The 10,817-nt window shown below is 52.6% G+C and overlaps 3 protein-coding genes across 3 annotated transcripts; all 3 read left to right on the forward strand.

Annotated features, from left to right (window-relative positions):
• Positions 1 to 1,999: 1,999 nt before the first annotated feature.
• On the forward strand, positions 2,000 to 4,377 carry NEUTE1DRAFT_125019 (uncharacterized protein; the record flags this gene model as incomplete). The annotated part of the gene is made up of 4 exons (XM_009856508.1): positions 2,000 to 2,204; positions 2,271 to 2,328; positions 2,392 to 2,846; positions 2,912 to 4,377. 4 exons carry the CDS (start codon positions 2,000 to 2,002, stop codon positions 4,375 to 4,377), a joined length of 2,184 nt encoding a protein of 727 aa, XP_009854810.1.
• Positions 4,378 to 6,603: 2,226 nt separating this feature from the next.
• NEUTE1DRAFT_113339 (uncharacterized protein) lies at positions 6,604 to 7,810 on the forward strand (the record flags this gene model as incomplete). Its single annotated transcript, XM_009856509.1, has 2 exons — positions 6,604 to 6,702; positions 6,938 to 7,810. 2 exons carry the CDS (start codon positions 6,604 to 6,606, stop codon positions 7,808 to 7,810), a joined length of 972 nt encoding a protein of 323 aa, XP_009854811.1.
• A 1,486-nt stretch (positions 7,811 to 9,296) lies between these two features.
• NEUTE1DRAFT_149082 (uncharacterized protein) lies at positions 9,297 to 10,635 on the forward strand (the record flags this gene model as incomplete). Its single annotated transcript, XM_009856510.1, has 2 exons — positions 9,297 to 9,409; positions 9,486 to 10,635. The coding sequence occupies 2 exons, from the start codon at positions 9,363 to 9,365 to the stop codon at positions 10,633 to 10,635; spliced, it is 1,197 nt and encodes a 398-aa protein (XP_009854812.1).
• Positions 10,636 to 10,817: the final 182 nt, after the last annotated feature.

The raw sequence follows: 10,817 nt of genomic DNA on the forward strand, positions 1-10,817 counted from the left end.
CAAGGTCCAAAAACGAACAAAAAAGTGATGCTTGAAGCTTTGACCCCAACCCGATTTGAACGGATAACCTTTCGATCTGGAGTCGAACGCGCTACCGTTGCGCCATAGGGCCTTGTTGAAAGCAAATGCTGGAATCTGTGTTTATAACCTCAGCTGCAAGCAGGAACGGTACGTTTTCGGCTGTTGTTGGTTTGGAGGAAGGGCAATGAGCGGGATCCGTCATCTTTGTTGAATTCCGACACATTGCTCCGAACAACTGAACCGACACAGCGAACACGAGCCAAAAGGAACGACTTGCGACAACCGCCGTGGCTTTGCGCCATCCCACGTTGAGCTTTTCAGCAGCATTCAGTCCAGCGATTCAGACCTAATTCAACGGTTGATCATACCTTTCTGGCCGTGACAAGTACGTAGGTGGCCCTCGCCTGGGAAACATTCCATCATGTGCCTCTGTTCTTGGGGCTGAAATTCGATAGTTCACACTCGCTGGTTTCGGACGACGGTGGCCATTGCGTCCGGGGGTAAGTACTAAGTAGCGGCTACGGAAAGCGCCTTTTCCGTCCTTCGCTAGGTCTCCCGCCGCAGCCACTGCATGGCGGAAATGAAGAAGTGGCCGCATCAAGCCATCGGTCAACGCTCCCTCCACGGAAGGAAGAGGCGTTTGTAAAGATGCAATGAATGGGGAAGAAAGGAGGAACCACAGATGCCCGCATGCATTGAAGTTGCCAAGTGGGTAACTGCAGGTACGTACCTGCTTCCAGTCCTTAGCGCTGCAGCCACTGTAACGGTCGGCACTGCACCGCAAAGAGCACTGGAGAGCGGTTGGCCAGTGCGCTGTAGCAATCCATGTTTCAGTTCCCCCGCCGTCCGTCTTGTCTGCTCCCCGCATTTTGTCAATCGTTCATCCGACGTCAATTTCCTCCTTCCATCTTTGTTTGGACTTCAATTTCTGGATTCTTCATTCGGTTCTTCCGTCGCAAACTTCAATCCATGGACATTCTCGTCTTCGAACCCGCCTCGGCCAGTTCTGTTCGGAAAATTCAATCCCAGAATTGCGCTCGGACATCATCGTACACTACAGAACCCACGAGGCCTCTTTCAATAGTGCCATTCCTGACGACAGGCCTCCGAACGGATCCACGATGTGACAACGAGGGACCATTCTAGACCTCTTCCTCCTACCCCACCTCTCTATCCTTCTTCGGCGCGTCAGCTAGGAACTAGCTCGTGGCTTTCCCAAACAGATCTCTAATCCCTGGGCTGAGGCTGATGTCGGCAACATGGTCTCCCCCGCAAGCACATCACTGGCGATCCCCACGTGTGACTGGCAACTAGTCTGTCTTGGTTGACGACATCATCACTCCAAGTCATGTCCTGAAGGCCGAGAGAGAGCTATGTACGAACCCGTGTGCTAGCTCCAAGCTGATATCACTGACTAACGAGGCAAATGGTCCTAGGATAACCGCCGGGCGCAACACATCTTTCTTCCTTCAGCTCCGATCAGGGCAGCATTGGCATGGGATATCATGCCCTTTCGGGCTTCAATAAACAATTTGTTACGCAACCAACATGTTTATGCCTCGCCGAGCACAGCAAGACTAATGGACTTCTCTCATGGATCGACCAGCCTACCTCGTTGTGATGGCATTCGATAGTCGGCTTCGCTTGCGTGATGGACCGGCCACTCAACGAAGGTGCGGACGCCACAATATCTGGTCTTCACACATCGACTCTCACGGAGATGCCGTGATGCCAGACTGAGGAGAGCCATTGGTTCATGGCCATACGAGGATGGGACGCCGGTTTCCAGGACGCGCTTGATGAGGATACCGAAGATGGAACAGAGAGTTGTTGAGGTCAGAAATGCCATGTATAAAACCCTCTTTCCATCCTCCCATCAACACAATGCATCACCATCACCATCAACATCACAATCACAACACCAGTTGACAACACATCCAAACACTCAAACAACTTCCATTCTTCATCATTGCCCATCATGTCCAACATCGACTTTGTCCAAGCTCTCAAGACCTCCAAGGCCCCCGGCGCTTCTTGGAGGCTCCCCGATGTCAAGGGCTTGGCCTCAAAGCCAGAGTCTGGGTTGCTTGAGGATGGTTGCCATACCGAAGAATCTGTCTTTGATCCAGACAACCGCGAGAAGGTTCACCCTAGAGACTTTGCGGACGGTGGAAAGTATCGCTGTAAGTGGCTTCAGATCAAAGCTTGAATCACTTTTCTTGACGTACCATTGCTAATCTCCTTGAAAGCTATCATCAAGCTTGCCATGCGCTATGAGGGAATGGGTGCTGGTGATAACCGCTGGGCGTAAGTTTATGGCCACTCGTGTTGCGGACGAGCGGGCTATCGCTAATTTCATTTTTCCTCTAGTATCGGCACTGGCTACCTTGTCGCCTCCGACACTTTTGTTACTGCCGGCCACTGCGTCTTCCACCGCGGCGATGATGGTCACGGTCTCGGTCGTCTCACTCACATGAAATGTTTCATCGGATACCACGGGAAAGACTCGGCTAGCGATCCATCCGTCCAATTCCGCTCTGCCGCCAAGGTCGTCACCACATCCAAGTACATCATTGATGGCGATCGTCGCCGTGATGTTGCCTTTGTCAAGGTTGACCAGCCCTTCGACGGCAACCTTAACCTCTTCAAGTACCAGGACACACCTCTCAAGGATAGCACTCTCCTGGGCGTCATCGGCTATCCGGGAGACAAGTCAATGAACAACGAGAAAGGCGCCGAGATGTATGAGCTTGTCGAGCAAGTCGCATTTGACTTGAATGTCAGCCAAAGGAACATGCTCGAATACCCAATTTCGACTGCCGGAGGTGAGCATTCGTCAGCGTGTTAAATCACTAGGTAGTGAATCGATCTAACAGCGTGCCTGTTTTAGGTCAGTCTGGCGCTCCTGTCCTCAAATTCAAGTTCAGCGGTAGTCGCGTAGTGCCGGATGCTGTTATTGGCACCCATTGCTACGGCGGATCTGGTAACAACTCTGCCAGCGTCATTGGCGGTCAGTACGGTAACGACTACAAGGCGCTCCTAGCCGGTCTCCCAAAGAACGGCAGTCCTTTGGTCACGGATATAAGCCAGGGTATTCTTGGCGTGAAGCCCGTGGACCAGGTTGACCTCGATGAGGCGGAGGGATTCCTTGACGTCTTGAAGGACATTGGCCGCGTTGTCGCGCCCATCGCCCAACAAGGTCTTTCGTTTGCTTCGCCTTTTCTCGGCCCTCTAGGAGGCCCCGTCTCTGCCATTGGTGGCATTGCCCTCGGCGCGCTAAGCAAAGTTTGTGAGGAATCTGCTTTGGACGAAGACCAGGCGCCATCCTACAAGCTTGAGGACGGTATAGCGCAACGTGCTGTCCTAGCTGAAGCTGCACTTCAGACTGTTCTCCGTATGGAGCGCAGCCCAGCCAACAAGCGCATCATGGACAACATGCAAGCCAAGTATAAAGGTAGCCGGTTCGATTCGGAGAAGGCCAACAAGCTTGGTACCAAATTGGTTCCTCTACTGTCCCAGGCCGGCCTTCATCTTGCCATCAACGAGAACCTCGCCACTGGCAGGAAGCAAGTCAGTGGCGTAAAGAAGGTCCCCAAGCCCACAGGACCCGAGGCTGACGGCCTCGATGCCGGCGACCCGCAAATTGCTGGCTTCATTAACGCTGTTACTCAGACGGAGGTCAAGCAATACACAAGTGTGGGCAAGATTGATGATGCCGAATCTGAGTTCTTCGACAACCTCAGTGCTTTCATTGGCAAAGCTTTTCGGGCTAGTAAGCCTGCGCTGATTGACGGTGCTCGGGCTGTCCTTACCACTGGCCAGAAGCAGCTCGACGATTACCTCTCCAAAAAGTCTGCATCACCCGAAACCGACCTTTCGGCCCCGCCCAACCCTACTGACAAGAACCGTCCGATTACCGATGCCAAGGCCGCTGGTTTGCTAGCTCATCGTGCCGTTTTGGCCGAATGTGCACTCCAAGCCGTTCTGGAGGCCAAAAATGGCGATCTTCAGGAGAGTGTTATCCTCGGTGATAGCGGTTCCGCCGAGCCCGAGTCTTTCTTTGACGGACTGCTCAAGACAGTCCAGATGATGGGCTCGGCTGTGGTCAAGGTTGCTCCCAAGGTTTTGGACGTGGCGTTGCCGATTCTGCTTGACACGGTCAAGGGCCATGCTCGTGCCGAGTCCATCTTTGATACTCCTGTGGTTCCTCCTCCTGCTCCGCGCCCCAATGGCGTCAAGGCTGCAAGTGGGGGCTTTGCAAGTATGAACACCGCGAGTGCTAATGGGGGAGATGGTGAGGGTGGTGGCCGTGACAAGCTCCTCTTCATCCAGGGTCACTTTGTCCCGAACGTTTGAATGAGTTCGAGGTTCTCTTGGGCGCGTGGGGGGGTGTCTGTCGATTTTTGACGGATGGATGACTGTAATTGTGGAAGGTGTCCGGGAGTGCGGAACAAGAAGGGTATTGTGGCTTAGGCTGGCCCTAAGCATCTCGTTTTGGTTGTCTTCGGTCATGTTTCTGTTTGAATTTTGTTCCTGGTTATTAAGTATCGCAATAATATTCTTCTAGGCCTAGCATGCATGGTCCCTTCGTTGCCTTGCTCCTCGCGAGTGGTTGTCCTGCCACCTACTTGACCTTCCGCCATTCTACCCGGCATTCTTTCATTATGTAGGCTAAATCTCCACCTCATCGTCCTAGGATGCGTGTATGCTAACCTTAGGGTGTGCGGAAGTTTGGATGTTCAGTGTGTCCGTACACCGGTACGAGAATTCGTTGAGTGTTCACAGGTTTTAAAATGAAGGCTGAGCGTGAGGTGTTCATGTCTCATAGGATGATGGCTCAAAGAAACGTCCACCCTGTGGGAATATTATTCAGGGGTAGTTTGGGACGGAACCTGCGCCAATACATGTGCAGACAAAGGTGCATTCGATACAGGTGGTCGGGGACGCCAATGCGTACGTGTACATGACATTTGGCGGGCGCAGGGTACTTTGGCGGAACTGAATTGGACCTGCTGATCGGATAATTGACATGGATGCAAAGGTGAATGTTCCAGAACAGAGTTAATGTGGTGTCGTGCAAAGGACCTCAAGGTTCAAAGTTGGGCAGTCGAGGTGAATGCATTTATGGCCATTGGGACTGCTGAGGTGCTCAATTTGCTTGGGACGAATGGACAAACAGCTGACACTGAACACCCGAATGGGCGATATCTAGGACGGCAGTGCGAGAGAGGTGGAAGAGGCAGCCAGCTCGAGCTCGTTTGAGATGTGACGAAGTTGGGGACGACAAGACCGAACTCCTTTCATCCATCCATGTCTGGCGCCGGAAAAAAAAAAAAAGGAGCCGCATGCAAACAACACAACTGCATCATCATCAAGATCAGGCATTTGTTGCTCAATGTTGAGGATGGATCGGTTTGCAATCCTTTATGGAAGGATTGCGATCGTTGTTGTGATCTATGCATTTCAGGTCGAGTTCTGATGTTGATGTGAGCCAGGGGGGAGTCTTGGCAAATTTGGAAGTCGAAAGGCACTGTAGACACTCGAGAATATCACGGCCACAGCTCAGATTAGTGGCTGTTGTAAGCATATAGCCATGATGTAAATGATAATATATCAGTTTCTCCCTTAATCGTGGAGTTCTATCCATCGAATTGTGCACAAAATGCTGGACTGTCAGGACCCATTTCTGGTTCAGATCCAAACCTTGACGAGACCGTTTGACACTCGACCACAAATGGTAAATGCAGTGCCCTAGACTCGCTATGACGTGCTGTGCCAATGTCCGGTGAATGTTTCTGCCCGTTCTCACGGTGCAGCCGGAGCGGGCCCGTGATGATCGACCCAAAGCTGGAAGTGATATGGGTATCAAGCTGACCGCGCCGCCCAAGACCACAATCGTCAGCCCAAACTATCAGATATTGCTAGTTTGAACTTGTTCAACCCACGCGCGTAATGCCTAGAAGTCATTTCTACTTTTTCCCGTAGAAACCACCCCATGCGCGTGCTGTAGCTGTGATAAGCCGGATCCGCATCACCACCTCCCGCCTTGGATATCTCTCACCACCCGCCCCAATTCTCACCTCCCACCTCACCTTGCCATCACCAACCTTATTGCAAACAGATATTCTGCAAACCTGGCATTCACAAGTCCCGTCCCAACATTTCCTGCCACCCTTCCCCACCCAAAACCACTTTGCACATCAAGGTCCTAGCCACACTCATGGTGTTTGCCAGCCCATGACACCTGTCCCCGACACATTGACATTGGTCCAACATCGGTCTGACACTTGCCAGAAATTTCACTGCATCCCGCACCATTTCCCAGAATATAAGAACCCCCCCAATCTCCCGCCAACTCTTCCTGTTGCATCTTCCTCCCACCACCACTTTTCCAACTTTCGAACTCGCACCCCGCACAGCTTTCTTCAGAACTTCGCACCTCTTCCGTGCTCAACTCTTCCTTCATCCATCCACACTTGTCATCCATCAACAATCTCAACTTCCTTGTCACATCTTCTGTGCTAGGATCGCCACTCGTCCACACGCGACTTTTCTTTGTCATTTCTTCAATCAGCAATCAAGATGCCTCCCAAGGTTGATGCCTCCGAGAAGGGCCCTTTCACCGCGCGTGAGGTTGACACTCTCGTCATGTCCTTCTTGTGCATGCCCGAAATGCCTGTGGTAGGTCGCACTTTTTCTTTGTTTTCCATCATGATTCATCACTATCGTGGTAATCATCATCATCATCTTCTTCTTCTTGTTCTTCTTTATCAGTACCATTCACCATTCACCTTCCCCATCATGCCTCTCCTTCATGCATCCACAACATGCATCATACTGGTTCACTTCACTCACCCCAACCTCACCTCGTCATCACCACTCCCACCCACATGCAACCAATGCTAATCCCTCCTAGGTCGACTACGTCAAGCTCGCCAACCACCTCGGCATGGCCAACCACCGCAGCGCCTCCAACGCCTGGTCGGCACTCAAGAAGAAGATCTCTGAGCTGAAGCCAGATATCCCTCTCCCGCCCAAGCCCACCAAGGCCAAGGGCAAAGCCGCTGCCAACGGCGCCGCTTCAAGCAAGAAGGCCAACGGAAAAGCAAAGCCCGCTGCTGATGTCAAGGACGAGCCGGTGTCTGAGGCTGAAAGCGACAAGTCTGAACTTTCGAGCGTCAAGAGTGAGGAGATCAAGATCGACGCTTCTACCGAGAAGGCCGCCGACAAGAAGAAGCCTGCTGTGAGGAAGACAGTCAAGAAGGAGACCAAGATCAAGAAGGAGGATACCCCCATCGGAGACGACGAGGAGGAGGAGGAGACACCCGTCAAGTCCGAGCAGAGCAGCGATGTTGAGGATGTTGCTGTCTCGATTGAGCAAGAACACGAGCAACAGCCAGAGCCAGTCATCATCCCTATCACCAAGAAACGCGGCCGCTCCGCCAAATCCACTGAGAAGGAGGGTCCCGCGGCCAAGAAGCCTCGCACTACCGCCGCTGCTGCCAAGACTGCTTCACCCAAGAAGACTGCTGTTCCCCGCGGCAGAGCGGCTCAGGCTAAGGCTGCTGCTGCTGCTGCCAAGGCGGCGGAGGAGGCTGCGAGCAAGAAGATCAAGAAGGAGCAGGAGGATAGCGAGATGGAAGATGCCCCCAGTGCCGGTGAGGAGAGCGACCGTGGTGTGAAGGTCAAGACTGAGGTTCGCGAGGATGCTGGAAATAGCAGCGAGGTGGAAGCTGCTGAGCAGTTGAAGCGGGAGCAGGAGGAGGATTGTGATGAGGGGGAGATTTGAAAGATTTCTCTCACAACGAACTCCATTGGCTTCTGGTCTTGCAGCATCTTGCATCGACATCGGACATTGGCATCAGCATCAAGGATTGGTTTTATTTGCTTTAGCGTGGGAATTAATCATCAACATGGGTCTGGTACCTCCAGTATCGGACGGGTACATCAAAGGCACATCATACCTAGCGAAGGGTCATCAGTTCATGTTTCCTTGGGCGGCAATGGGAACGGAGGAGGTCATACAAAGATGAGAGGAGGATTGACGGCACTCCTGTATCGTGTGTCTCTGGCACTTCCCTGTTTGCCGCGGAGTTTGAAAATGGAACGGAACAGAAAGGAGCGTGGAGTTGCGGCGGGTCATGTTTTCGTCTCGGTCCATTGCTTGATACCCTGGGCTGGGCTACTTTCAGCCAGTCAGTCTTTTCTTTATCAGTCAGTTTTTCTTTTTTTCGGTTTTTATGGCTTAAACTTCTAGCATCGGTTATGATGGCGGATTTGAGGTCTTTATGGCTCGACAGTTGGACGGCGCTTATTGCCGTTGTTGTTGAGCAAGGACAATTAGCATAACATAGGTAGCGCTTAATGAGAGTTTTCGGTTCGAATAGCATTCGGTTCTTCGTGCATCTGCCGTGGTGTCTGGACCACAAACTTTGACCTACTGTGTCTTGTGTCTTACTTCTCTTTTTGCCCAATGGTACTTCGTCAAAAGGTAAGACCCCTTCGGCAGTTGCAACCTTTGCCGATCTTTGACAACACTCCACGGCCACAACAGTCTTGTCTCATAACCTTTGTCCACCAACACCGCCGTGCCGTTCCAATTAAAACCAGGACATTTTGAGCCTGGAAGAAAAGGAGTCCAAAGAATGGGCAAGCAAGAGAAGGAGAAGCGAATGGCCAAAAGGCGAAAGAAGAGGTGAGGGAAGTTGTAGACTGGCAAGAATGGAGTACAGTACAAGAGGCAGCGCTTTCCCTAGGAGACTGAAGGAGGAAGACCTGAAGTGTGTCTGGTCGTGATCACCCGTTTCCTCCAGTGTGGAAGATATTCGCTCCTCTGCTCTGATCCGGCATGTTACTGTAGGTCAGGGCACGTCGGATGCAGGCCCTGTCCTACCTGCCTACTTAAGGGACCACTGTAACACTTCATCCGACGATTCTCTGAATTCCGTCATCAGTGGACATACGCTATACAGCATTTCCATCCACCATCAAGACCTACAATCACAGGGCCAGCCCTTTCTGAAATTATAGCGATCACAGCACTGCAGTTACAGCGTCATTACTGGACCGCTGCACTAACACGGCGCCCATTTCCCCACAAAGGAACCCTTGCCAAACCAGATTGACCAATCGGCAACACCAGAGAAAAGATCTCGGATCCACATTTTGACGACAGTCTCTCGTTCTTCTCATTTTCCCGTATTTCTTTATTTTCACATTACAATTACAAGAAGAAACGAAGCCAGTCACAGGTCTCAAATGACCCTCAATCAGAACACAGCCCCAATAACAGAATCGAAAAGGAATTCCGTGAGAAAACATCAGCATTACCATCGCCCAAAATGACCGAACCCGCAACTCTCCTTGAAGTGGTTAGAGACTGCGACAAGTGAGTCATGACACCACTGCCTGAAGTACCCTGCTGTGAACCACCACTAACCACTTGGACCCCCCAACCATCACAGCTTCCTCTACCCCTGCTGCCCCCATCTCCAAACCTGGTCGTCCACCACTGTCTCGCGCGCTACCACCGTCTCCCGTGCGGCCTCAGCGGCCCCTACCACATCGCCCCCTCCAGCAGCCCCCTCTTCAGACTTAGACCCCTACTCACGCGCCCTCTCCAATCTCTGGACTTTCCATCTCCCTTACGACCCCGCTCCCCATGGCTTCCTCACCCACGAGGTCATCAGCAACATGCACTGGACCAAGCACTTCTACCTCGACGTCGGCAACCAAGCAGTCGACCTTCTCGCGCCTTCAGCCGAGGACCTGCTCCCCGAGGACAACGGCTCCTGGGAAGTTGCCTGTTCGAGGATCCTGGATGAGCAAATTGAGATCGCCAGACAAGACAACGTTCTGAGCAAAATTCTGGGACCCAAGAAGAAAGGGGAGCAGTTCCCCATTGTTGGCGCCAAGTTCGATGTGGGCGTTGATCGGTCGGCGATAGGCTTATTGGGCATGATAGGGAGGGGGGCACACATGACTGTTTACTCGCGCGTTCGGTCAACCCCATCGCTAGAGGATGGCGATGATGAACAACAAAGGGAGCTTGGCAAGGACCTACGGTTTTGGATCCCGAGGCGCGATTACGGCAAGTCAACCTATCCGGGCAAGTTGGACCAGGCAGTGGCGGGCGGAGTGGCGAGGGGTGAAACGCCGTGGGAGTGTATAGTCCGGGAAGCCGTCGAGGAAGCGGGGTCCGCGTTGAGCGACGAGTTTGTGAGGGCGAATGCGAAAGCGGCGGGCACGGTGACTTGGCTCAACATCTCTGACCGCCGCGCCGGGCCGGGACAAGAAGGATTGATCAACCCGGGCGTGCTGTACGTCTATGACTTGGAGCTACCTGATGAGGGGAGAGACTTTAGGTTCGAGCCAGTGCCGGGAGATATTGACAGTTGGGCGGTCATGGACACAGATGAGGTGATGACGGCCATGAAGAGGCTTGAGTTCAAGCCGAGTTGTGCGGTGGTTATGATCGACTTTTTGGTGAGACATGGTGTGATCACGGCAGAGAATGAGCCGGATTACACCGAGATTGTGAGTCGGCTGCACCGGCTGTTGCCCTTGCCGACGAGTTCGAGGAGGGAGGGCGAAAGGGAGCGCAATGTCGTTTGAGGGCCGAGTGGTTGGGGATGCAGTTTTAGCGGATGGTGGGAGAAAATACCCCAGGTTAGTCGATCAACAAGGGCAAAACCACGGGATATACATGCTGGGCTTGGGAAAGGCGCGTTGGAATACCTGATTACCAGAAAGTGATGCTGACTTGGAGTGTATTTACCAGAAACGAGACAGCAGCT

Source organism: Neurospora tetrasperma (genome assembly GCF_000213175.1).
Source record: "Neurospora tetrasperma FGSC 2508 unplaced genomic scaffold NEUTE1scaffold_6, whole genome shotgun sequence".
NCBI classification, from domain to species: Eukaryota; Fungi; Ascomycota; class Sordariomycetes; order Sordariales; family Sordariaceae; genus Neurospora; species Neurospora tetrasperma.